At 45.8% G+C, this 27,037-nt stretch overlaps 1 protein-coding gene and 1 long non-coding RNA gene across 2 annotated transcripts in view; both read left to right on the top strand.

Moving 5' to 3' along the window:
- The first annotated feature begins 741 nt into the window (after nt 1-741).
- Nucleotides 742-7,673, top strand: LOC309436016. Its single transcript, XR_014183266.1, has 3 exons — nt 742-915; nt 3,683-3,841; nt 7,508-7,673. It is a non-coding gene; the product is annotated as an uncharacterized lncRNA (long non-coding RNA).
- Nucleotides 7,674-10,675: 3,002 nt separating this feature from the next.
- Nucleotides 10,676-27,037, top strand: part of SMARCC1 (SWI/SNF related BAF chromatin remodeling complex subunit C1) — a 77,793-nt gene continuing 61,431 nt past the window's right edge. The window contains exons 1-5 of the mRNA XM_082046364.1: nt 10,676-10,909; nt 17,272-17,391; nt 21,804-21,889; nt 25,134-25,215; nt 25,734-25,826. Of these exons, the coding sequence (XP_081902490.1) occupies nt 10,691-10,909; nt 17,272-17,391; nt 21,804-21,889; nt 25,134-25,215; nt 25,734-25,826 (600 nt within the window). The 5' untranslated portion in view covers nt 10,676-10,690. The remainder of the gene's footprint in view (nt 10,910-17,271; nt 17,392-21,803; nt 21,890-25,133; nt 25,216-25,733; nt 25,827-27,037) is intronic.

The following is a 27,037-nucleotide window of genomic DNA, read 5'->3' as shown; positions in this document are numbered from 1 at the left end:
GTTATTTATATTTGCAAAATGCTCCTTAGATTATTCTGCTTTTTGGGTGACAACATACAGATTTTCAACTCCTCATTTTACTTGCAAGTTTGCTATGCAAAGCAAGAAAAAAATACCATGCTTGATTTGGGCCAGAAAAAGTAACAGTTGAATTAAGTTTTTAAACGATAATGTGAACAGGCGACCAATTACGAAAAAGATCTTTCCGAAGGCACTGTCTTACAGAAGAATATTCTGCAAGGCGCAATAAACTCGTATCTGTTTACTGAATTATAACCTTAGATTTAACCATAACTCTATGGTTGGCAAATATCCTTTCCATTTCTCTCTGTTAATGTTTTTAGGTTTAAGGGTAAGGAAAATGACTTTATCAGATGATAAATTGAGCTGCTGACTGAAGCTCTTTGTTGGACAAACACCACTTGTTATTAGTGGCTGCCACATCTGTGTTGGCTTTGAGACTTTCTGCCCTTAACTGACAGAAAGGTAGGTGTTAGATCCTTCAGTGCCCATTTCTGTTGGGAACAAAATACTCAGAAATCTACGTATCCCTTGAGAGAGATGGTAGCAAAGGCTAAAAACATGGTGAGAACAGAACTGGTAAGCACTATCTGCAGGTGTAAATATGAAGGAGACTTTGGGCTTCACAGCCACAATAATAAATACAGAACTACAACATACTGTTCATATTCTCAGAGCTGTTTTTCGCTTGGTTGCAGTTTGCATACTGGCTCCTCCAGCAGCACTTCTCTGCTCAGTGTGGATGTTGAAGAGAGATTTCACAAACAAGACTCCTTTACCAACCTTGCTGCCGTATAGGACGGTACGTGCGTCGCTGCAAGAATCCACCGGGTTGGCAAATACAAAAAGCACGAGCGTGGCCGAGCTGCTTCTGTGTCTCACTGCAACAGGAAGGTAAGTGTGAAAGTTCTGCCATGTGATTACTAAACTATCCTGCATTCTTATTTAAAATGTGGGGGTTTCTTTATTTTTAGGAAAAACTGTTGTAATGTTGGACTCTGGTTTTAGTACGGCATTTTCTGAGCACTTTTCTAAAATTCATGTAGAATTTTAGAAGAAATTCCCAAGTATGTCCAAAAAAGTCATGAGTTCTCTACTTAACTGTGGTTTAGAAATGGATTCTAAATTTCCATTCTTAAAAACCAGGCAACTTTTTGGGTTGGTTTTTTTTGAGTAACAATGACCAGAGTGCACCTCAGACTTCAGCGTGGGCAGCAGCCTTCTGCCCCTGACCTTTTGGAGATGATTCCCTTGGAATTGTCCAGGGAAAACAAACCTCCAACCCCAAACTACAGCAGAAAACCACCACCCACCCCGAAAGAAAACCCCAGAAATACATCATCTTTGTGTGACTGAGCAGAGCTGGGCTGTGGTTATTTGGAGGCTGAGCTACCGAGCTTGGTGAACTAAATATTTCTTGGACTCCTTGCTGGGAGTTACTGAGAATTAAAATATGCTTAATATGTTAATTCTGAGAAAAAACATGTGTTAACATACAGCAGTTGACTAGCAGTAGTTTGCTGCACTGCTCATATCTTATTTGCTTGTTTGTAGCCTTTTCCTCAAATACTGATTTACAAATAACAGGTATTTAAGAAGCTGTAGATTTAAGACAAAATGAATAAAAGTTGTGTTGCTTTTCCTGGTCTGATCTTTTGTTTCAGCAGAGCGCAAAGCCAGTATGATTTAATGTGCTTAAGCTGCAGGTAAAAGTGTTATTAATGCTCCCTCTTCTGGCTCAACTGATACTATGGAACCTGATATATTGTTGGGGAAGGGGCATCAGGTGCGTCTGAGCGACAGTGTGGCCGTAAATGGTGCAACAAAGACATCAGGAGCTTACGCTCCAAACGAATAAGTGGGGAAAAGTGGGAAATAAGACAATATTGGTCAGAACGATGGATGCTGCTGGTGGTGGATTGCTCAAGTTTTTTGGAAGCATTGGAGCTACAAAAAGCCTCTGAAGAAGATGAGGAAGAACAGGATGGGAGAAGGCACAGAGGTGTTTGAAGTTCTAAAAAGAAAATGATGTATTATAGCTTCGCTGCACTCACAGAGGAGCAGCTCTGTTGGCTTGGCGATACTAGTAGAGAATCGCACAAAATGTGTCCCTGATGCACCAAATGATTTGGATAAGGTAGTTCATGCGTGGTCAGGAGAACCAGCCTGCAGTAGCACTCTTGCACACTCTTTTAACATTGACCTTGGCTCCTGACTTCATTTTTCACCTTGCAGATCTGCTGCTTGGTTATGGTTTGGAGTTTTTGTTTTCCCAGTTGTACTGGGAAACGATTATGGCAGAGATGCTTTTAACTTTCCCCAAACTTGTCCAGCGTTGCTTTTTTAGTGACTGGAAGCTAATGTACCTGTAGAAAGCAGACTGGGGATACTGGGCTGAACTCCAGTTTTACTTAAATCTGAAGCCCGTTTCCCTTTTTAAACACTTTCTCTCCTTTCTTCTGCCAGCGGCTGAAAGTCCCCCCCATGAAACGCAGCTGTGAGCGGCCCAGCTCTTGCACCCTGCACAGCTGCAAGGCCTCTGCACACACCAGACCCCATTCCCTGGCCCTCCCGGTCTCCAGCTTCCAGCCGGTGTTCTTTGTCTTGTGATGAGTACATCCCATGTTATAATGTGAAAGAGGATCCCATACTGTGCTGCAGCCCTTCCTCCTTATGTCCAGGGAGGTTAAAAATACACTAGCAGCATTCAAAACATGTCTCTAGAGGATAATTAAAAATGTCCAGTGATGTTCTGCATAGTAATCAGAGAAATCTTCAGTCCAAGAGTGCAGCCTGTGGAGGTTTTCAAGCCCAGGAAACCACGTTGTGGTTTGGCCTGCATCAGAGGCAGTCGCCATCTCTAGTTTAACGTAAGCTCAGATCTCTTCTTTAGGACCAGCTCTGTGTCTTTTGCAAGGAACACGTTCATTCTGGAGGCTTGCAGAACAGCCACTGGACGTTCCTGATACACCCGCCCTGGAGGGACACTGGAAAGCCTCCAAATCCAAGGCTGATTTTGGCAGGCTGCACGGTGGGCGCTTGGTGGACCGCTTGCACCAATTTTGAGTGTTAAATCACTGCTGGAGTCTAAGCGCTGGTTATTTAAAACCTGGGGCACTCTGGATGTGCTCTGGGTTGCTTTATGACCTGTGCTCTCTGCAATTGTAACGTTTGAGTGGCTGCAGTGCTGCTGGTGCCTTTGACCATGGGAGAACATGAATGTGCACCGAGGAGTTAGTGAGCATGTTAAGGGACAGTGAGGAAAATACTTCTCCTACGCTGCAACTATGAGAGCATCTCTCCAAAATCTTTTTATAATTTAAAAAAGTATCTGCTCATCTCTCTTCTCCTCAAATACTGATAGAAACAAGCGCCAAGTACCACGTAGCTGGTTGTGATCAGGTTGGCGTGTGAGGAAGCTGGCTGGGGAGGTGGTAGCTGCAGAGGCTGCTCTTCTGGAGACATTCTCCTGTCCTCGCTGTCACAGCGTGCGTGGGGCGAGAGAGCCTGCAGGTCACCGCGCCTGCTTTAATTAGCTGGGCCACTTTGTCTCACCAAAGTACTGACAGATGTGAATTGCAGATGATGCGTGTGCAGCGCTGTGTGTATGAAAACAGGAAGTTTTGTGCTTACCAAAATAACTTTGTTTTCCTACTTTCAGGCAACCCTCTCCACTTGTACTTTGAAAGCTTATGGAGAGAGGACAGATTGCACAGACTACTCGGGCACGAGTCTCTGAAGACATCCTGTTGTGGCAAGAAACAAGACCCAGGTGACGGCGCGTTCCCAAAGCTGCACCCTGCACTTCTGCTTGCCTCTTGTAAGTCAAGCAAAACAGTTTGAGATGAAGTTAAGTAATTAAATGTGGGCTTTTAACTAGTACCTGAGGGCAACCAGCAAGGTAGAGTGGAGAACATAGCTCACTTGCTTCCAGTGGAAGGGAATCTGAACTCTGTTCTACAGGAATGTCGAAGTCACCAAGTCCAGCATCTTGCAAACTACAGAAATGCTGACCCCTTGGAGGGACACAAAGCCAAGTTATTAACAATTTTTAAAATCTTGCCATTCTTTGTATTTATTTCAAGGGAACAAACAACCCAAAAAGCAGCTTTTATGAGCCTTTATTTGAAATCGGAGCAGACCAGTATTTGCCTGGCAAGATTCTAGTGTGTGTGTTTTTCTGCTGTTCCAGTTGTGTGCTGCTCTTACTGCCCTGGAAAGCCTCATTTTTTTTTTCATCACCCCATCAGAGTTGATGATATTTTTTTTAAATGGTCTACAGTAGTTCAAGATAAGTGACAGAAGACTCAAACCAATTTCAAGACAGGAAGAGGGAAACCCAGCTAAAACACACCCTAGTTTTTAAATGAGCTGGTATTGGCGTTCCATTTGGCTTTCCTTTAAAAGACATTTTATGCCAAAGCGTTTGTTGAAAGTAACATAATGTGCAGCCTGCAAGCTCGTGATATTCTTGACATTCTATGGGACATGGTTGCTGCATCTGGAATGCTTTTTATGTGCTGTGGTTGCTGATGCAAACTATCATGAACAAAACAGATAGTATTTAAAAAAACAACCACCACCAAACAAAACCCCTGCTTCCATGCTGATCATTTGTGTGTTTGGCCCTGACGATCTGAGCTACAACTTGATTTAAGGATGTTTAATCAGAGCTGAGGTTACTTAGCTTTAAAGGGGGCCGGGGTTGTCTTTCTGAGAAGTGTTCTGGAGAGAGATCGTCCTTCCAGCATTGGGCTCAGGATGTAACGAGGGTTGAACACGCAGGTGGTTGGTGTTGAAAACATGTGAGGAACCTACTAGAGGATGCTTGAGTAACACACCAGTATGGATTCTGTCTGAACTGGTCAGCAGCTGTTTGACTTTTCACTGATTTATCTTTCTCTACCTCTTTCCTTTTTTTCAAGTATTTAGCCACAAGACTACATAAAAACCATTATGTATGGGGGTATGTAGACACCTGCTGTGAAGAGTGTGTTCTAATGGATGATGCAGTAACGCAGGATGATTTTCAATGCTTTAACTCTGAGCCTCACAGAGCTAGATCTCAAGGAAGGATTTGAATAGCGGAGCAATTTTGCACAATATGTTTAGAAGATTGCTCTATTTGTAATATTCAGGAGGGAATAATCCAGTCACAAATGGGAAAAAGAATAAAAAGTTAACAGATACAGAAAAAGCATATCAAGCTGAGGTTATATGGGGCTTCAGGGAGAAGAGTTCATCTGTCATAAAAGCAGTGTGGTTTGTCATCGGAGCCATCGCTCGAAACAGGACCAGCCTGCCCCGCTCCGCAGTGAAGGAGCTTCTTCTGAGTGCCTGGATTGTGGACTGAGAGTCTTGTTCTTGATGGTTGTAACTCCCATTTCACCTTCTGCTTTATGTTGGAAACACCCACCAAAAGTAACATTTTGGGGCCAGCACCTTCAGTGCTGCTGAGCACTCGAGGCTTGTGTTAAACGTTTGTTCTCCAAGGCCGATGTTTGTTCTGTGTTCCCCAGAGCAGGTTGGGTGACCTTACAGGGGTAGCAATATCACCAACCGTTCTGAAGTCAGTCTGGCTTCACCTTGCTTTTCCGTTCCCGTTTTCTGAACAGGCTCATTGTTTGAAGGGACCGGGCATCCCAAAGGACCATCAGTCACAGCTCTCCTGTCTGCAGCCCTCAGGCACAGAAATATGGCTCTCGCAGCCCCCAGAGCCTCCTCCATCCCCTCCTGCCAGCCAGATCCCCTGCGCTGGCAGCTCGGCCCCGCTGCGGCCAAACAAAAGCTGCGGCAAACGATTCTGATCGAGTGGAGCTGCAGGCGCCAGGGAAATTAGGGGCTGCTGGGAAATGCCCTTTGGGTGTGGATGTTAAAGAGCAACAGCTACTCACTTGGTTTTGCCTCGGGCAGCGCTTGGCTGGCCGTGTGCCTGCTGTGCTGCCTCCCCAGCCGGGCTGCCTGCCTTCACATTCAGGACTGACAATACTCTATTGATTCCTTTTTTTTTTTTTGTAAGCAAATAGCTATATACACATAATGTTACAGCTTTATTTGGCTACAAATTAATAGTAGAGATTTAATTGCTATGAATTTCCTCAGGTGAAGCAGGAACATCAGCCAAGAGATGATCTGTAACACTGCCTTGTTTTTCTTAAAGTAGCAGGAGATTAAAACAAATACATCCTGCAACAGCTGTTTCTCTAACTGCTGGTTCTCCAAGTGTGTTGAGCGAAGGAGACCTTGAAGGACAAGGGCTCAGGCCTGCTCTCCTCTTTCTGCTGAGAGGTAATTGTTAGGTCGGATCGACAGAAATGGACCTTTCCCAGAGCTGAGGCTCTCGAGTAGCTTTTTCTAGGTTTGACTGCCTTGTGCTTCAGGTCTGTCTCATGGAGATTGACATGAAACTTGTGGATCTTCACTGGACTTGTGTAGGAGGGGGTAGTGAGCTCCGACACAGATCCTCCAGTCCCTGTTCTACCCGTTTCATTGCATTAGCAGCTCCCTTTCCAGTTTGATGGCTCCCATGCTGTTAGTGCTTTCTTTGTAAGTGCTGTTCTCCCTCTCTGAAGATTTAACATTCCAGCTCGGAGTTTGCTGCTGCTCTTGTAAGCTGCTTGTGCAGGTACAGTCTTGGCTTCCTGATCAGAGTTTTAAGGGTACTTTGGAGCAGTCCTGTGCCTATTACAGTTTTTAAGTAACATGACATCAGTAACAAGCCATAGCTAACCTTGTGGCCACTGAGAACTTCACTGGGGGGTTGGCTTCTCTACCTGGAAACAAAAGGATGTTTGTCTGAGAAATGAACAAAAGCACTGTAGCATCTTGGAGGCTTTTTAGCTTATAAGTCAAGGGGACGCTTCTGCTCTGGGTTGCAGGTCTAATCTCAGCTCTGCAGGGAACACAGCATCTGGGCCTCTTTACAAACAGATCAAAATGCATCTCAAAACCATTTGGGGGTCTTTTCACCCCACCCTTCCTAAGGTGTTTTTGCAGAGCCCTTGCTCCTCGGTTTGGAAACACTCTGTCACGTTCTCATGTGCTGTGTCAACAGCAGCACCCTCAGCCTCAGGAATGTGATGTTCTTCTATGGTTTTACTTATTTTACTTTTTCCTTCTCAGCCCTTATTTTACAAGGTGAAACAAGTACAGCTCCTTTAGCCTAATGAAATGATAGGTTTTACTTTTTGAATCATCATCATAGCCTTTGCATGTTTGAATTATTTTTTGCTACACAGGTGACCTAAATATATACAAAGTTATAAGTGAAATCCCACCCACCCAGGTTGGTAAGTATTATCCTGCTTCATCTAGGAGTAAACCAAAGCGTAGAGGTTGTATGATATGCCCAAACCAGCTCTGAACGCCAGTGAGAGGGGAAAGAACCTGCTGTTATGGAGAAGTTGCATTCTAGCGTGTATTCAAATATGTTTTTGTGCCAATGTTTATTTCCTGCATGGGGTTTTCTCTTCATTCTGTGTTTCAGCAGTGCTCAAAAAGAAGAAAAGTGGAATGTTGCTACAACATCGACAACATTTTGATCCCAGTGTCAATGGCAGCTGCCACTCGAGTGGAGAAGCCTCAGTACAAAGAGATTGTCATACCAAGGTATCTCCAGAGCAGGCAATATTGAGCCTCTCTCCTCGGGGGACAGGAGGAAATGGCATCACCTGGGCACAATGAGAGCTGTTCCTGTAACGAAATGACAAAAGGAAATCATTCTTAATGGATTAAAAAAAAAATAGCATTGCCCGGATTTCAATGTTAGTACCAAAGATGTTTTTCCATGGAGTGATCTCCCGCTTGTGTTGCCCCTTGTGGCTGGCGGCTGGTAGAGCTCGAGGAACTGCACCCTCTCCATCAAGTGGGCACTGGGTAGGAAAACAATTCTGTCCATTTGTCTCAAATGTCTGTAGCCATCCTGAGAATGTGCAAACGGCTCGGTAGGAGTTTTAGAGTCAGTCTTTACCAGTCACTAAGTTCTGCCAGCGCAGCAAGCAGGGTCACTCTATGAAGTGCTGGTGGGTTCATGGTTGCAGCTCATGGGCAGTGGGTGGGAGGCCAGCAGAGCCGAGGGCTGCGGTGGCACAGCAGCTGCTGGGGCAGGTCAGCGTGGGTCACGCTGCTGGCTGCAGGCAGGACAAACCCTCGCATTGTGCACAATTGAACGCCCTGGCAGCGGTTTATACAGTGCGTACACCAGCCTGCATCTGTCTGCTGACAAGTCAGGCTGACAAACAGGTTCCAAATTCAGTACCTAATGAAAAGTTGAAAATGAGGTAGTGATATGAAATGAGTGTGCTGGCGCCAAGGCGGTTCGGGCTGGGTATTGCTTACCTGGGGTTTTAGAACAGTAGGCTTGGCCTGCAGGCAAGTTTATGCTCTAGGTATTGAGACAAACCTTCCCAGTGGGAGGATGCTTCTGATGGGGTGTATTTAAGTCCTCACACCAAATGTGACGATCTTGAACGAGCCCCCTGGGCAGCAGCTACTTCCCAGAAGTGAGGAAGCAGGTACTGATCCTGCTAGCAGACACAGACAAAGGTGGCTTTATCTGTTCTTAATTTGGAATTGTACAGAGATCTTGATGTAAGAAGTTCCTTTTAAATGAAAAAATAATTTTGCTCATATAATTAGTCTATTACACAATAGAAGCAAAACATTGATTAAAATACGGCCTAATCAGCAGGATAGTAACACAGCATGTCACAGTTGTTTTAAAAATCAGCTTAATATTAAGCTCAGGCTCTTGTGTTGAGAGCTTTGTGTTAACTGTAGTAGTTTATACCTTTTCCAAACATTTTGCCTCTGGCTTACTTTATAAATTTGGCAGACCATATTGCTACAGAGCTTGTCTGTTCACTTGCTGTTCCCCCTTTTCACCTGGACAAAGAGCCATCAGCTCTGTGTCCTGAGGTGCCCGGGTCACAGCTGAATTCTCTGCCGTTCCTTCAGGGAGGCAGCAGTAGGTCTGGCTCTGCTTCCATTGGATTTGGAGAGTGACACATTTTTGAGACCCTGCCTCTCTACCAGAGCTGGCGTTGGGTGATGATTTCACAAGTTGTTGAGCGGTAGAGTGGGGAAGGTGATTAACAGGCTGTATTGTTAGTAACCCCTACTTGTGGAAAAAGGCCCAAATGGTGCAATCACACCAGAAAAATGTCGGAGGGCCTCCAGGTAGCTTCAGCTGGAGTAGTTTTGTCTCTAGTAGCAGGTGTGGGTTTTGGTTTTGTCTTATGTCTGTTCACGAAGTTTTACTCTCTCTTAATGCTGAATTGTTCTGTTTGTGCTCAGGATGAGCGAAATAGATAGTGATTGCCCAAGGTGCTCTTTGAAGAGATGATACAAGAGTAAGGGCTAGTTAATTAAAGTACTAATTGGGCAATATGATCTCACTGTATAGAGAAGATAAAACATTTTTCACTATACAGTGATGCTATTTATATTTGGGTTTCTCGTTGTACCTGACTGTGCTCCAAATGCTCCTTTGCTTTAGGTCCCCCAAGAAAGCAGAGGGTCAATGGGCTGGGAGGGGGTCTAAGAGACCCCCCCTGCAGCTCCCATCATATTTGTGCTCCAGTGTATGGGAATATAGCGGAAGATTTGGCAAGGAGGTTAGTTTAGTGTAAATACGCTGAACTGATATGAATCTGTCTGTAGAAAAAGCACATACATCACACTAATTGTGTTACTGACCTTGTGTGCTTGATGAGTAGAACCTGTGTTAGATAACAGGCCTGTGAAAAACTCGAGGTGCCTTATCGCTATGTCTGAGATTCCTACTTTGTTGTGAGGAGGAGTGGGAGGCTGCGCCGGCCTGAAGCCGTGAAATGCAGGTGATCTTCCAGGGGGCTGAACTGACCAGCTGCTGTCACCTCTGCCCAGGAGCTCAGGTGCGACCTCAGAGATCCCCCAGGAGAGAGGGAACTGAAATAAAACTCACATGGCTGTCGGGTTTTCATTATTCCCTATATCGCAATATTCACTTGCTGGTTGTAACCTCCTCACCGTGCCAGGAGGCTTCTAAGAGTACAACAAACAGTATTGATACTTGTTCATGTGGAATATGGAGTAATATTGGTCATTTACCTGGGGAACACTATGAACACAAGGTCTTTGCTCTTCCCTCAGATTCTTCTAAGGCCCCTTAAATTTTTGAGAGTCAGAACCCTCAAAGGTTTAAAGCAGGGATGTTAACTAGCAGTCAAATTGAGAAAAGCGCGTTAAAACGATGCATAACAACCACATTTAAGAATGTATTTTGATACGGAACGGCAAAGTGCAACAATGCAAAACCCAATTCCTGTCGCACCCACCCAATATACAGCAAAAACCGCTACAGAGACGCGGGCTGTTCCGTGCCGGGTTTACACGACAAATAAAACTCGCTCTTTGCAAGGCACTCGTGGTCTCCGGCTCTTCTTGCGACGCGCCTGCGTATGTGTGCGCATAGAGCGACTCCCGATCGTCGCGCCGCACCGGCGCGGCGGGAGCGCGGCGGGAGCGCGGCGGGAGCGCGGCGGGAGCGCGGCGGGAGCGCGGCGGGAGCGCGGCGGGAGCGCGGCGGGAGCGCGGCGGGAGCGCGGCGGGAGCGCGGCGGGAGCGCGGCGGGAGCGCGGCGGGCCGCTCAGCGCATGCGCAGCAAGCGTGCAGCCAGGTCCGCCCGCGCATGCGCCGCTCGCTGAGGGGAACAATGGCGGCGGCGGTGGCGGCGGCCGGCGGGACGGGGCCTGGGGCCGCCGTGGCGGTGAGCGGCGGGCCCGGCTTAGCGGCGCTCTCCGTGGCTCGGCGGAAGGACGGAGGCCCCAGCGGGAAGTTTTGGGAGAGCCCGGACACCGTGTCGCAGCTCGACTCGGTCCGCGTCTGGCTGGGGAAGCACTACAAGAAGGTGCGGCCCGGCGGGGCGGGAAGGACGGGGAGGCCCTGGGGGGCGGGCGGGCGGGGGTTTAACGGGCCCTTTGTCAGCAGCGGTTCCCCGGGGGCCCCAGCAGCGGCTCCGCCGCTGCTGGGGCCCCCGGGGAACCGCTGCTGACCCCCCGTGTGGTGTTTGTACTTATGCAAGTTCTCAAGATATTGCCCTGTTTCTCTTCCCCGTTTCTTTGCGTTCTTTTCCCTCTTGGATGGTTTTATAAGTTTCTTTCAGTGGCTGTTGTGAGGAAAAGCTGAGGGAGCTGGGGCTGTGGAGCCTGGGGAGGAGGCTGAGGGGTGATCTTATGAATGGTTATCAATATATAAAGGGGGAGTGTCAGGAGGATGGAGCCAGGCTCTTCTGGTGACAACCAGGGACAGGACAAGGGGCAATGGGTGCAAACTGGAACACAGGAGGTTCCACTGGAATATGAGAAGAAACTTCTTCATGGTGAGGGTGGCAGAGCCTGGCCCAGGCTGCCCAGGGGGTTGTGGAGTCTCCTTCTGTGCAGACATTGCAACCCGCCTGGACACCTTCCTGTGTAACCTCAGCTGGGTTACTCGTTCATGTGGAATATGGAGTAATATTGGTCATTTACCTGGGGAACACTATGAACACAAGGTCTTTGCTCTCCCCTCAGATTCTTCTAAAGCCCCTTAAATTTTTCTTTGAGAGCCAGAACCCTCAAAAGTTTAAAGCAGGGATGTTAACTAGCAGTCAAATTGAGAAAAGCGCATTAAAACCATGCACAGCAACCACATTTAAGAATGGGGGGATTGCAATGGATGAGCTTTCCAGGGCCCTTCCGACCCCTGACATTCTGTGAATATCTAAGCCTTGAAAAATTACTTGACGTGAGCTTTCCAGAAGACAAATCTGTTTGTCTAGGCAGTTTGTAGCATTAGCTGGGGCAGAGCCGTCTCACGGGGAGATGCTGGACAACCTCAAGGTGCCTTAGTCTTGGTATTTACCGGGGATTGACCGTCCGCCCGGCCATTCTCCACCACATTTGGTGTCAGTAACCTATGCACAGGTTTTCCCGTCACTCCATGGGCGCTGCAATGGGATTATTGGTGTTATTGCCCTGAAATGGTTTGTGATGTGATCCACACGTGTTCGCGGTGTGTTTAACCGGTCCTTCCACATCGCTCCTTCCAGCACCACCAACCCGGGAGGCGGCAGCTTGAGCCAGCAGCTTGAGCTATTCATGTCGATAAGGAAGTTCTAACCTCAAAGTATATACTTCAGTTTTTCTTTGTTTTCATCGTGCTTCTCTGCTGTTTCTCAGCTTCTGGGGAGGACGTTCTTTCATTTCCATACCTGAATACCTCCAAAAACACAAAGTTTTGTGTTAACTCGGAACCGGCTGTTTTGCAGCAGAGCAAGTCGCCTTGTTAAAAATACTAACAGTTCTTGTCCCGTGCCGGTTCGAATCATGACCCCACGCGAGCTGGTTCTCACCTCTTATCTTGCCCAGGAGTGGGAGCTTTCCTTCTGTGCACCAAAGCAAAACTCCTTTATTGTAATTGGTTTACACTTATCGGTGTTACTGGTTATAAAGATTAGATAGCTCTATTTATTTCTCATACTCTGGAGGGTAATTAGCATTGGGTTAAGAAAAAAATCGTGACCAAGTGAATTTCAAAATGCTACTGTATAAAATACTTCTGTAAATTATTTTTGTTTTGGGAACTGTTACTGCTCGTGTTTAAAGATGTGTCCTTAATGCTCTAAAGGGAAGCATTAATTCCTTTTTGACATGCAATACGTGGACTCTAGTTCATGTTACGTTATTTTTCTTTGCGCAGTGGATACCTCACTGTTGATTCTGTTTCCTGTAATTCAGGTGGCAGCTTTGCTGTAGGTACGTGGCTGTAGGTGGTGATTACCGCTGACTTTTGCCCGCTTTGTGCTCTAAAAGGTGCCTGTAGGGACAGGACAAACGCTGGGGGGCTGTTAGTGACAACAGATACCATGACAGAGAACAAAACAATTCATCCCAAACTTCCTCCTGCTGCTTGTTTCTATGTAACCAGTGACAGCAAGGTATCCACTGTCAGTAGAAATCTATAGCTCAAAAGTAAGACGGACAATTCGCTTTTTACTGTATTAATGCTCAGTGATGTCTAATATTGTGTTGTTCAGGTAGTTCCTTTGACATTAAGCAACAAATTACTGTTATAATGGCTTGGCATAAAGCAGAGTTATTTATTGTATTTAAAACACCTTCCTAAGCTAGTATGGGGGTTTGTTTTGTATGTGTATTATGAAGGACGCACAAACTGCCCTTGAGGCCCTAAGGACTGTTCCAGCGTGCTCATCACGTCCAGTTCAGTATATTGGTGTGTGGGAGTTCAAGCTGCTCGGTGGCTCCCAAAGCTTCACCCCTGAGGCAGGACATTGGAAAACTGATTTATTGGGGGCGCAAGGAGGAGAGTGTTTTGGTTTTTAAAGAACAAATGGAGTGTTTGCTTAAAGGATGAGTTAGAGGAGAAGACGTGGGCTGTTTGTGTGAACTGCAGAGTTTTGGGAGGTATCATCCCTTGGAAGTCTGGGGTTTTTGGAGTAGCTGGGACTCACTTCCACTGCTATCAAATGTCAGAAATAAGTGTTCTTTCCCTATTAAGGGGGTGCGGTGCAGTTGCCGGTGGGGCTCGTCTTTTCCTGCAGGAGGTGACGCTGGGCAGCAGCGTGGGATCCCTTTGTACCTTCTATTAATAAGCCCCGGCCTGACAGCGAGGAAGGACGAGTGTTTTCTTGGCAGCTGGGATGGAACGGTTGTTGTGCCTGAAAACGCCTGTTTGGAGACACCTGCTCGCTCACCAGGAGCCGAATTAGAGGAGCTGTGGTATCTTTGGCTGACGCTGACTTCTGTCTGCTAAACTACCGAGTATTTCTGCAGTGACACTGTGATTTAAGCCGAGGGAGGATTTTCTCTGCGTTTGCAGCCCTTTTGTGTTCTCGCCTTTAAAAAAGGAACCGGGCTTATAAACCGAAATCCGAGTATCTTACCGTTGGTTTTCCTTTCCCTGTTATTTAGTGATCTGAGCTGAAATGTTCTTTGTTTGGGGGAAGGAAAGGATTTTGTGCATCAGGGCTGCAACACAGAGCTGTAATGTGGTTATTTGAGGTCAGTAACCACATCAAACCGGGTGTACAAATCTGTCCCTGTGACAAAGGTTTTCCAGCGCGGCTGCAATGGCAGATCTTGCTGGCGAAGGGCAGCGATTGCTCCCGTTAGTGGTCACCCTGTTATTCTTGAATTCTTTGAGTTCTGACTGTGCATGTTTTCTGCTGCAGGATACGGGTGGGTTTGTATTTGTAATCGACGTGGAAACGTTAGAACAATCTTTGCTCTGTCAACGAGGCACTTGAACAAAAACCCTCTCCTGCCCAAGTGTGTGTCTGGCACAGGGCATCGCTTCTGCCTGCTGGGATTTGCTGTTTAAAACCTTTCTTTCCTGCAGAATCGTTTCCTCACAGGTATGTTGTGCCTCTGTGGTCCCTGCGGATCCATCAGGAAATCATCGCACTGATTGTGCTCCTTTAAAGATCCGCTGGTGTTGCCGGGTAGTGTCTATAAATGTACGAGAGGAGCCTTTTGTGTTTCCTTTTGAAGGGTTTTTCTTTCCGTCATTGTTTAGGGGGAACCTTGGGCAAAGTAATGAGTTTCCTGTATGAAAAATTGCGAGGTAATGACAGAGCTATATAGAATCGAGGGTTCCTGGTGTCTTCATTTCCAATAGCTTCTAGCAGTCCGTGCCTCTGGCAAGAGCTAAAAACAGGATCTGAAAGTAAAGGAATAAGCGCCTGAAAAATCTTGTGTGTCTAAGAATACACTTTCCAAGGCTTATTCTCATGTATTTTTTTTCCCGAAGGAAAACATTTGAAAAAAATCCCGTAAATCACTAGAAGGATCCGATGTCCTCCGGGTTGAGGTTTTGGCCGAGGTTGCGGTTGTGGCTGCTCCAAGTCTTGGTGACTCTTGCTTACGAGTGACAAAGAAACACTGTTAGAAAACCCTCACATTTGACTCTTTCCTTATTGATTTGAATTTTCTGGGTTTGTTGGCCGAGGGTGTCAAATAAGCTCCTTTTCTGCTCTCTTTTTCATCAATTATCTTCCCGTGGTTTATGAGATACTTAAAGTAGAAGTTGCAGAACCTGTGGCTGTGTGGGTTGAGAGGTGGCTCAGTGAGACTCCAGGTTTGGGGACTGGTGGTTGTTTTTTTATTGGTTTTAAATGATGATAAGTACAGACTTGTTTTATACTTTTATTCATGGTTCGTAGGAGCTATCAGTGCTTGCACTGTTGCACTTTATGCATTTTTGGCGCTTTATTAATTTTAAATATTGTGTTAAACGTGGTGCAAAAAAGCTTCAAGATTTTTAACCCGTACAAAAGTAGCAGTGCGGGGGTTTTTCTCCATTAAATGAGTTACAGCGGTTGGGAGGGTTTTCTCTTTGCGGTGTTGCTGGAATGAAGGCTCTTAAATAGCTGGGCTTCAGGTGCAACCGGTGGCTTCGCTTTTTAAACATATTTAACGTGTACGGCCTGTGAACATGTGCGAGACCAAAGCCGTTTTGGTGATAGAAACGGGATTATTTAATACGAAGTCTGGCACCTGATGTGCTCTCCTTTTGTCTTCCCCTTCATGTAAATCCCACGTCTGTGGTTCAGCAGACACCTGGTTTGTCTGCGCCTTTTACCTGGCACTCGTTTGATTGTGTTAGAACTGGCCCAGCTGAACTAAAAGCTCAATTTTATTTATTGTAAGGTGGTCATGCAAAGGTTGAATGTGCAAAGCGGCGGGAGCTTTAGGGCGATAAGCTGACACGCTGCGTCTGTGCACAGGGTGTGACAGCCGCTTCTTTTTAAACTACACCAAAAGTAATATGAGATGAATATTTCATGAACAGATATTAAAATACACAGCACTGTCTGTGTTTTGGTTATCATCCTGCTGGGTTTAGCAGCCCTTAGGATGCTGATAAAAAGGTTTTTGGCTTATTTAGTGGTGGGGGTTTAAGTATTTCCGTGCTGGGGAGTTTTCCCCGTGGCCGAGCTGACGCGCAGCCTGGGCTGGGTTTTTAAGCGCAGATTGGGGATTAACGGGCACCCGAGCGGGGCGCGCGCTCCGTCCCGCCTGGGAACGGCAATTCCAATGCAGTGTTGTTCGAAGTGCTCCGGGAGCTCAGCTGCAGCACACGGAGCGTCTGCCCAAAAACAGACAGGAGAGAGCTGCTGGCTGAGGGGAGCACGAGGCTTTAGAGGCTTTAAAAAGCCCAAACGTCTTTATCAGCTGGTTTCTAACAGCAATAAAGGCTGTTAGAGCTGCTTCTTGATGAGCGCTGGAGCACCTGGCGTCTCCAGCTCGTAAATTGTCGTGTAAAATCGGCACAGAAAAGCGCCTTTGTAGCGGCTTTTGCTGTATATTGGGTTGGTGCGACAGGAATTGGGTTTTGCATTGTTGCACTTTGCCGTTTCATATCAAAATACATTCTTAAACGTGGTTGCTGTGCATCGTTTTAATGCGCTTTTCTCAATTTGATTGCTAGTTAACATCCCTGCTTTAAACTTTTGAGGGTTCTGGCTCTCAAAGAAAAATTTAAGGGGCTTTGGAAGAATCTGAGGGAAGAGCAAAGACCTTGTGTTCATAGTGTTCCCCAGGTAAATGACCAATATTACTCCATATTCCACATGAACAAGTATCAGTACTGTTTGTTGTACTCTTAGAAGCCTCCTGGCACAGTGAGGAGGTTACAACCAGCGAGTGAATATCGCAATATAAGGAATAATGAAAACCCGACAGCCATGCGAGTGGTTTTATATTCCCTGCTGTGATTTCCCCTTTTACATCTATGCATTTTATTAGAAGTATCACGATGTGTAGTTTGTCACAAAGGATCGTTTTCTCTCTTTGTACGTGACATTCTGTGTAACACCAAACGGATGCTCTTAGGATTAATGTGTAGTAGTTGATTACAGAAGGAGTTTGTAACGTTGCTGTAGAAAGCTTTGGGTGCGTGTGGGCCAGAATTAGTCCGTTCCTTTATTAGGAACCACAAATCAGATTGGAGTCGTTAATCCCTATCTGTAAAACACCAGCGGCCGCGCTGAACTGATGATGATTCACAGATTCATGCTGTATTTGAAGAGTAAAGCTTGAAAAGTGTTTGTCCTTGGTGCTCCTCCTGTGCACACGCTCCCCCAGCACTCAGGGATCCTTAAACCTTCAAACTGTGCTCTACAGCCGAGAAAGTCGTCTGGGGAATTAGTAAACCTGTCTTCATGTTTAATTCTCCCCCGTCCCAAGTGACCGTGTGTGTTTTGTCCTGCAGTACGTCCAGGCAGATGCTCCTACCAACAAAACGCTGGCCGGGCTGGTGGTGCAGCTCCTGCAGTTCCAGGAAGATGCCTTTGGGAAACACGTCACCAATCCTGCCTTCACAAAGCTGCCTGTGAGTATTTGGGGTAACCCGCGGCTGTTTCAGCGGTTTGTTCTGTTCTCCGCCGGTATCTGTGCTGCTGACGTGCTCCCGGGTTCATGGAACATCTGAAGCTTCTGTTGCCGCATCCTCTGGACGGGGTGGATTAGCACACTCCTCCCTAAAAGCACATTTTCAATGCAATAAATCTTTTCTATACATTGGGAAGTGGTTTCCTGAATACTGTGGAAAGGTTTTGATTTCTGGTAAAATTCTGTGTAAACTTGTAAATTTGAAGTCAAAGCTGTTTGGACTGATGCTTCCGAACCTGAATGGATAACAAGTTCCCACTGGGCATTTCTGTTGATTAAACTTTAAACTTGTCATGCTGCCAGCTCTGAAAAACAGCTTTACCGTGTTCCTTAATTACCTGATTAGCGCATGAGAGTTTTCCAGTCACTGACAATATTGGTATGTAGAAACAATAGCCGCTTTTTAAGGAACGTATTTAAAGTTCAGACCTGGCGCATGGTTAGCAGCAGTATCCTCGTTGGCCAATTTAGGGCTTTGTGGGCCAAGACAACTGTTTTAAGTGTGTACGTAAGCGTTGTGGACACCAGCAGGAAGGTCTTTCCATATCTTGACCGCAGAATGTTTATTGGGAACCTGAGACCGTGTAATCTCGGGTTCTATTTAGATATACATTAGAAGCTGGAAGTATTTAGAACTGATTACAATGCCATAAGCTCAAGCTGTTCTGAAAACTGTTGAAAGTTCTCCTCACTTCTTTGGTCCACCACTTACAGAATAATATTTTTCATTATTTTACGGTGATTTCTTTTCCTGTATGTTTTGCTTTTGTGAGGAGTGTGAATCCATGCGTGTTTTTTCCAGAAGAGGGATTTTGCAGCTTGTTGGGTGAATCTCTTGGTCCTTAGGAACGCACAAGAAAGCAGCACAAGATGCCATTAAGACGGAGTTCGTTATCTGTTCCGTTCTGATTGCCTGATATCTCAGCGATGATGAAAAGCTTTAGGGACAGAGACGAACATTGCAGTGCTTTATTTTCATGTGCCAGTGTAGACAATAAAACTGGACCCGTATTCAACAAGCTGATAAACCATTTGAGTGTTCTCGAGTCTTAAATCAATTTGTCTTATCTTAAAAATGGCTCATAAAGATCTCAGCGCTATTGTAAATACGTTGTTCCCGTGTTTAACTATTTTGCTGTTCCGAAGGTCTAATCTGATCAAATTGAGTTTACAGCAGTTGGGTCCCTTAATTACTTCTGACGGAAGAGAACTCATCAGTGCATCTTCTTTCGTATTGTTTTAATGACAAAATGCAATGTGCGCTCTTAAGAGGAGGTTAACTTCACTTTTTTAGACGTTAATTCAAGGTTCAAGCTGCTCAGGAGGCTTCGTTATCCTACCATAGCACATTGGAGATGTGCAGAATGCTCTGGTTGTACAGGACTGTGTGTGAGGTGGGAAGAGCCGTGGTGCGAAGGGATGTCTCAGGTGCCACTGCTCGTCTCCAGACGTGTTGAAAAGCTGTTGCAGGCTTCCTGAGGGCAGCTGAAAGAGGTTGAAGGTTTGTAGTTATCTTAGTGAGTGTTGAGCATCACCCTGTTCCTGGCAAGGGAGGATGTGAAGCTGGAGAGGCGGAGGAGGTCGTGCGTGCTGTGTAGCTCCAGGTGCCTGCAGGAGTCCTTGGTTTGGCTGCTGCTCACAAGTACCCTCACTAAAACCTACTGTTGAGAACGTGTCAAACCAAGGTCGTCCTTCCAGTTCAAGTCAGAGCCTTTACATTTATTTTCTGAGGGTTATGCAGTGTACCTCATGCTCTGGAGCATCTGGAGGGTTTAAAAGGCGTTCAGACGAGGTTCTCAGGGCCGTGGGTTAGTGCAGGAGTTAGGTTTGGGTATGGTTGGACTCGATGATGCTCGGGGTCTCTTCCAATTGAAGTGATTCTGTGATCTGCAGCGCTGGAGCAGTCAGTGGCAAAGAGAACCTCGTCTCTTCCGTCAGTATTTGAGGTGAACCTCTCTGGCCTGGGCAGCTTCTGCATCACTGCAGGCTACATCTGTTTGCAATAAAGCCCAAACATTTTACTTAATGCGTTGGGTGGGTGAAACAGAGCTGGTGTTTGAGAGAGGGTTGTTAATTCTGGGTTGAAGCTCCTGTTCTTGGCAAGGATGCTGTACAGCACAGGGTCTGGGAACAGATCGAGAGGAAATGAAGGGCTTGCACAGCTTGACACTAAGTCAGAGTGCATGTCTTCTCGTTATTGCATTTAAATACATGTTGTCTAATCTTACTGATGCTCAAAAAAGAAAAAAAAAGCTGATTAAGTCTCTTAAAGGCAGTTTTGCCTGTTTCAAATAAAGGCTACATGGGTTACTAGCTCTTAAGATGACACATGGTAAAGCCAGTTGATCTTAATTGCCTTGTTATGGTGGATTTGGGGTAAAAATGTTGAAGGGAATCTAGTTTATTGACAGCAGCATGTGTTCTGCAGAACAATTGCAGTGCCTAATTGTTAAAGCAATTGCCTTTTGTGCTGGTAGCAACAACCACAGTGTAATAAGTGAATCTTGCTGGAGTCCACGGACACTTTTAAAAAGTGATTTATGTCTGTGAAAGAGATTTGTTTTTCACGGTTAAATATGGGCTGAACTTCTTGTGTGTGGTAGTAAAGCCTGAACTCGCTGTTGTGGCTGCGGTTCCTGGTGCTGCCGGGGACTTGGGGTCCCTGAGCCCGTCCCAAACTGTCCCAATGATGCAGAACCGTCTGGCCTTGGCTTTGCGAGGTCGAAGGTGAGCTGCCGATGGATGAGGGCGAAACCACAGCAGCAGCCGCTCACCTTGGGAAGGGGACATCGGGTACAACAGCGGGACTCACAGTTTCTCAAAATGCAGATGAGACAGGCATCGCTGCCGTGATTTCGTTCCACTGAGATGTCCGGCACGTCAGCACAAAGGGAAAGGTCTGTTCTGGAACACCATACGTACGTAGGACAGCTGAAGATATGGAACAGCAACTTGCATACTGCTGCAAAAATATCCTTTACAACGGGTCTTCTGGCTTCACGTTGAGCTGTATTTCTTTTTCGGCAGCTAGCGTTTGCGTGCGTGTTTGTATAGCAATAAAATAATTCAGCGTGTTAAAACACTTTGTTGTAGTTCAAACTTCTGCTCGGGGACTGTTCCATCCGTAGAGGACGTTAGTTTGCTAAGAATAGCGCTGACGTTCATGCAGGTACCGCGTGGCAGCTCCGAGCTCTGTGTGTTTCTGTGCGCGGTGGGGCTGGGAGCAGATAGTAGGGCAGCGCGGTTCTGTTCCTCTGGAATGCTGCTCAAGGAGCTTCTCGATGTTGTTCTTGGACACTGGGCTGTTTGGTATCTCACAGAACTGCTTTGCTTTCCACCAGCAGCTCTAGAGCCAAGAGTGTCTGTGTTAGCAAATACTCCTGAGGTGTAATGTAATTAACTGCAGAGAAAACGACCTGTTCTGATCTAAAAGTCAGCCAGATCAGGAGTATTCCCAGTGTGGAAGAACTGCCAGGAAGGCCCTTGTGTCTGTGCAGTGTCTCCAGCTTTGCGCTTTTCCGGCAGAACCACAGAATCCCAGGTTTAAGGGACCTCAAGGGCCCTCTGGTCCAGCCTTTCCTGGCACAAGCCCGGCCTAGACAAGCTGGCCCAGCCCTGTCCAGCTGAATCTTAAAGTGGCCAAGAAAGCTGCTGGTAGCCGGAGTCCAACCTGGCTTTGTAGGACCCTGTCAGAGAAAGGACTTGGGGGACCTGGTGGAGCTTTTGAGTCTCCTGGTGCTTTGAATTCCAGTTCTTGAAGTCGGAGACCCTGTTTCCGAATATGTGACCGAGCTGGACTCTGCTAGAAGGGAGAGTGGAGAAAGGAGTTGGATTTTGTGTTTTCGGGCAGATCTGCGTGGTGACCTTTTCAGACCTCGACCAAAACTTCCTGTGGTGGTGGAGGAGGGACGTGAATGGGGCTTTAGGAGCTGCAGTGAATATGGAACTCGGGTTTTAGATGCTCAGTTCTGATTCTTTTAGTCCACTTAATACAGATGAAGAGCTTCTTAACTGACCGCTGCAATTTTGGGTTTAATTTACTGTAAAATGGGTGTTTGAAGTGTAGTTTGTATTGCTGTTTTACAGCCATGCAAGGGATTTTTGCAAGCAGCTCAGCTAAGGAAGGACCAGAGTTCTGCTTGCAAACATGACAGATTTTACTTAAACCAAATGAACTTTATCTTCTCAAAACATCCTTAAAGAAGAACGTAAAACTCAAAGTGATCAATCCAAAAATTAAACTATGCATTTGATCAGTTAGATGTCTAAAGCTCAGCTAACAAGTATATATTCGTTAAAGTAATGGCATAAAAGTCAATGTCACTGTGTTCTCACTTTTCTTTTGGCTTCTAGGCAAAGTGCTTTATGGATTTCAAAGCTGGAGGTACATTATGTCACATTCTTGGTGCTGCTTACAAATATAAGAATGAACAGGGCTGGTAAGTTTCTATTTCTGATTTCCACACCTTTTGCATGAATTTGAGCACATGAAATGCCTATGCAGACTACTCAGAGTTTAATACTGTCTGGAGAATCGGGCAGGCAAGGGAGTTGGAGATGGGAAGAGGACGTTTTGGCCTGTTTTGCTGACGGTGGCTTTTTTAAGATACACCCCCACACTTCTAAATTTAAAATTGTCCAAGTTTAAGGTCTTGAGCCTAAGGGTGGTGAGTTAATTACAAGCTTGAGGCTTTTTTTGCCATTTATTTGCTGTATGATTACCCAATAGAATCACCGTTTCCGATCTGTAAAATGTAAATCTTTATTATTATATAGGGTTGTAATTGGGAAAACATGAAGGTGTTTCATAGATACAGATAAATGCTCCGTTTTCCATCACTGATCGACCTCCATAAATGGGGAGTGTAAGTCATTAGTAGCTATTGACAATAGTATTCAAACTGGTTGTGGCACATCCCAGCAGGGTTTGAATGTGCCTTTTCCCAAGTTATAACCCTCTTGCCCAGCAGTAGCGCCAATGTTTGAGAACACCGGAGAAAACCTGAGATAGATAAAAGCAAGCAGAGATTGTTCTCGTACGTGAATGGAAATAATTGCTGGTCTGATGACAGCATTCCTGGAACTGCCTGTGTTTAGTATCCTCAAAAGCAAATTAAAAGGCAAAACAGAAATGGCGTTAGTCCAGTTGATTGTAGGAATAAGCCGCTCTCAGGGTTTTTCCTACTCCGATATTGCCAACACCTCGGACACGATACGCGTTCTGTATCTTTCAGGGGTGTCTTGCCACCTCTTTGCCTTAAGATAAAGGACTTAAGAGGCTCCTACTTGATGAATATTGAAACATTCTGATTTAATTTTCCCTAACAAATCCGGTTTTCGGTCTTTGAAACATCCCAGCAAAGCTCGGGTGCGTTTTCGCCTCCTCTCCTCTCAGCCTCTTGCCGATTCCTCAGGAGTAGCGGGTAGTGCCTCGTGCTTGTGCATGTGGGACGTAGAGGGACGTAATCCTTGAATTTAACTCTGAGGATCAGACGTAGAGCTTGGAATGTGTCCTCCACTCACTCAACCAAATAATATGTGCTGTTTTGCCTGAAATGTGATTGATTTTTTTATTTTTTTTTTTTTTTTAATGGTATGCATTGTCGCTCTTGCTTAACCTGTTTGTGAATGATCTGTCTTATAGGAGAAGTACCTTTCCTCGTCATAATAGGTATGTCTGAAAAAGGCACTTACCCAGTGCAGCTGGACATACCTTGTCTGTCTCTGCAGTTCCAGTAGCTGTTGGCTAAAACCTGGCACAGGGTGTCATTGAACCAGGGGCAGGAAGAATTAGGGCTCCTATTGTATTTAAATGGGCAACTAAAAAAAAAAAAGTGCTATTTCTTAATATATCGACGTGCTTCTCTTAAAGTATGGGTTTCAACAGGAGGCAAAAATTGGGGGGGAAGCATTAAATGACTGTGTCGTGCAGATTTTAGGCAAGCAAATGTAAATGAGTGAAGTGTCTGTTTCATGGGTACTGAAGACTCCAAGGGGTGTCCAGGAAAATGGGTTTGGTTGTGGTTTTTTGGGCTTTAAACTATTACACTTGAGCAGCATCTGGTTTGTATCCGGACTGTGAAGCTGTCAGTGGGGAAAACTGGAACAGTGGATTGATCTTGGCTCTAAAAATCCATTGATAGGCGTAAAATACTTTCTGAAGTGAACTGACAGACTTCCCCATGACTGGCCCTACTTCTGCAAGTCCGTGTAAACTTTGCCCTGCAATGCTGTTTAAAAAGGTCATACATTTATTTGAAAAAGGAAATTCTAATAAATGTTCCGGGGTATTATCTTTAAGTCGTTTGCCAGGTCCTTAGTATAAAGGGAAGAGTGTGTAATGCTGCTTTGGGATAGACACCGTCATTCACCCATAGGGAATATTGCTGCATATTCACACCTGCGTGGGCAACTTTGTTCTGAAAATGCTTCGAGTGAAGAAACATGTGTTGGTCTGAGCTCCAGTGTCTTTGTTGAACCGAGCGGTGTAATATCGATGTGCTGCCATCCTTGGCTGGTTTGGGGTTTGTGCCTAAAAATCAGTCTTGCTGCGGTTTATACCCTCATTGTATGTTTATAGACTTTAAAAATGGATGTGTTACTGGAAACAGGCAGGTGTTTAAAAGAAACTGTCATTAGATGCGGGCACAGGAGTAAATTGGTGTATATTAATTTGGGGTGTTAAAGAGTCTCAGTCACTGCACAGCAGTGACGTGCGTGGCTTTTCCACTGCATTACATGCCCAGGGTGCCGCTTATTTTACCCCAGTTAAGAGCATTTTCAGACTCGAGCAACAGCTTTTTCCAAACCTTGGGAGGTACAGAAGCGCTCCAGGCAGTCTGTTACACCTGAGAGTCAACAACCTCATTGTCTGAACATTTTATTGTGCTTTGGCAAGGCCGGATCATTCTGGGCCAGCCCAGAGCGTCGGCTTCCTGGGGGTCACCCTTCCAATCCTTCACTTGATCCCATTATCCTGGACTTGCAAACACGGCCATGGTCCAGGTGGATGCAGCAAGATGCCTTTGGGGGCTCTTGTGGTTCTACCCTGGAGAAAGTCCCCAATTGTGTGTTACCCGCCCCCATTTCTGATAGACACTTAAATCTGCATCAGTATCTCAAGAATTTTGATGACCTGTTCAATGAAGCAGCAAACTTTAAAGTACTGGAGTCCAATAAGACTAACAGAATGCTGACCTGGCTGATGAGCTGCCTGTGTGCTGGGCGGGGGGGGAGAAATAGCTTGAAAAATCTCAGGCAAACGAATCGCTGTGTTTTTCCTGGGTTAGAATCCGCGGCTGGCGGATGGTGCAACGACAAGTAAGAGGAACGTGAGAGCTTGTTCATTAATTTTCTCATCTAGTTGTTGAGATCCATCGTGAGCGTTGGATGGTGTGTCTGTAATTGCAGGGGAGCACACAGCCCTGCTCCGGGCTTTTGCTGGACAGCATCAAGCTTCATTTTTCTGAAACATTTCACAAATCGGTTGCGTTTTGTTCCTGCGGTTCGCTGTGATTTTTCTCGCTCGCGAGGGCTGACAAGCGGAGCAGAAATCTTGGTGACTGCGCTTTAAGTGTTCTTAGGGAGCTGCCGTGCCGTGCGGTTTTTGATGCGGAACGTGAAAGATTCTTTACCGAAGGAGGAGAGTTGAATTTAATATTTGTGAATTGTTTTCCTTGCCAGGCGGAGGTTTGACCTGCAGAATCCATCCCGAATGGATCGCAACGTGGAGATGTTCATGAACATCGAGAAAACACTAGTGCAGGCAAGAAACCCGTTCACAAACGATTCAATAGCTTTATATGTACCTCAGCTGTACATTTTAGGGTCTGTTTTAGACACTCTCACAGGCTTTATCAAACAGGTTATTACCAGGAGAGAGCAGATACCAGCTCTGTGGAATCTAATTTGAAGTTGGTTGGGATTTTAACTGCCGTGTGTGAATAACAGAACATGTTTTTTCCAACTCTAAAACCACGCTCAGTGTGTAATATAGTCAAGATGCTTCAGGTGCTTGTGAAAAATGGCAATAGGAGGGATGACAAAGATAAATGATACTCTTCTAAAAAACTATTGCAGTTATATGGTGGTTTCAGTGCCTGATAGAATACGTGTTAAAACACGGAATAAAATGGATGTGGCGCTAGTTCCCGCGCTCTATCACAAGCTGACCTGTGTTCCTTTGGGGCTTTTTCAAGCATTGGTGATCTTAATAGGAATGTTCTGATTTACGTCATATGTGGCTGAGTAATTTCTTATTTAACTCGTTATTCTCTCCACCAGAACAACTGTCTGAGCAGACCGACCATCTACCTCATTCCAGATATAGAGCTCAAGTTGGCTAATAAATTGAAAGATATCGTCAAACGTCACCAGGTAACTCTTGAATAGCACATCTTACACCAAATGTTTTGGCAGCTGGGAGATAGGGTGGAATTGCCCGACTTGAGCATGTTGGTTACGTCTGGATTGTGTTTGACAAGGCGGCAGCAACAGGTCACTGAAGAGCAGAAGTTTGTGAAATGCCATCACATCAAGCAGAAGCTGTTTGTCCAATTTGAGACGAAAGAAGGTCAAATGTAACACAGCTGTTCTAGATATGCAGAGGCAGCGTTAAGGAAGCTTTAATTTTGAAATGATTGCTGCTTTTTTTGCCTTGTTTTACTTTGTTTCTCGCTTGTGCTGAGCAGAGCGCAAGCAACAACGGTCTCTTGCTTGGTAGGTGGTCAGCGTGTTTGCCACCGTAATTTAATACGCTAAATGCTGAACCGAACAAGATGAATAGCTTCATCTCTTAAAAATAGAAACACTCTCTTCACTCATCTTGAGAGAAGTACCCTGGAATGTGAGCTCTCGATGCTCTGATAGCCTTTCACGTTAGGAGAATTCACGGCCGTAGCCAAAATAAACTGTTTCTTTTGCAGATTAAATGTATTTTGTGTGTTGTGATTATGAACGGTCGTCTCAGCTTCAGTTGTGTAATTTTCCACAAGCTACTCTTCGTTGCTCAGCTGATTGGGGATGCTCGCTATTGCTTCACTTGGAGCTAAGGGTTCAGTTTTCCTGTCAGGAGGGAATCCCGCAGTGCGCTCGGAGCACGCTGTACCGGGAATGGTTTAGGGGACTTTGTTTCTAAGGGGACATGAAGAACTGAAAACAGAAGTTGTCCATAATTCTGCTTTTTGGGCTTCATTCCTTTGCCCCACCTCTGAATTCTCATCTTTTATTTGCATTGCTACCTATTCTTGCTGGTTTAATGATATATTTTTAAACCGGTGGTTGTGTCCCCATCCCGGTCCCTGCAGCTCCCTCCCCCGGCGCTGCCGCGTCCTGGCGCCCCCGCACCCCAGCTGTGCCTTGTCCAGCGCGGCGCTGGCGTCACTGCCGCCCTGCAGACAAACCCTGTCCCTCGGGCGCGTGTTCTCTCTGCTCTGAAGCTGAAGTTGTTTCTTTCCAGTAGTCAAACTCTTCCTGATTTTCTTGATAAATGTTGAGGATTCCTCTGGGAAGAGCCAGAAGAATAACGTAGGGACTTGAAAGTAGGTAATGCGTGAGATTTAGCATTGATCTGCTCCAGGAGATGCTTT

Source organism: Streptopelia decaocto (genome assembly GCF_964273445.1).
Source record: "Streptopelia decaocto genome assembly, chromosome: 2".
Classification (NCBI taxonomy): Eukaryota; Metazoa; Chordata; class Aves; order Columbiformes; family Columbidae; genus Streptopelia; species Streptopelia decaocto.
Note: the sequence above shows the minus strand (reverse complement) of the source record. Positions and strands in the feature narration are given on the sequence as shown.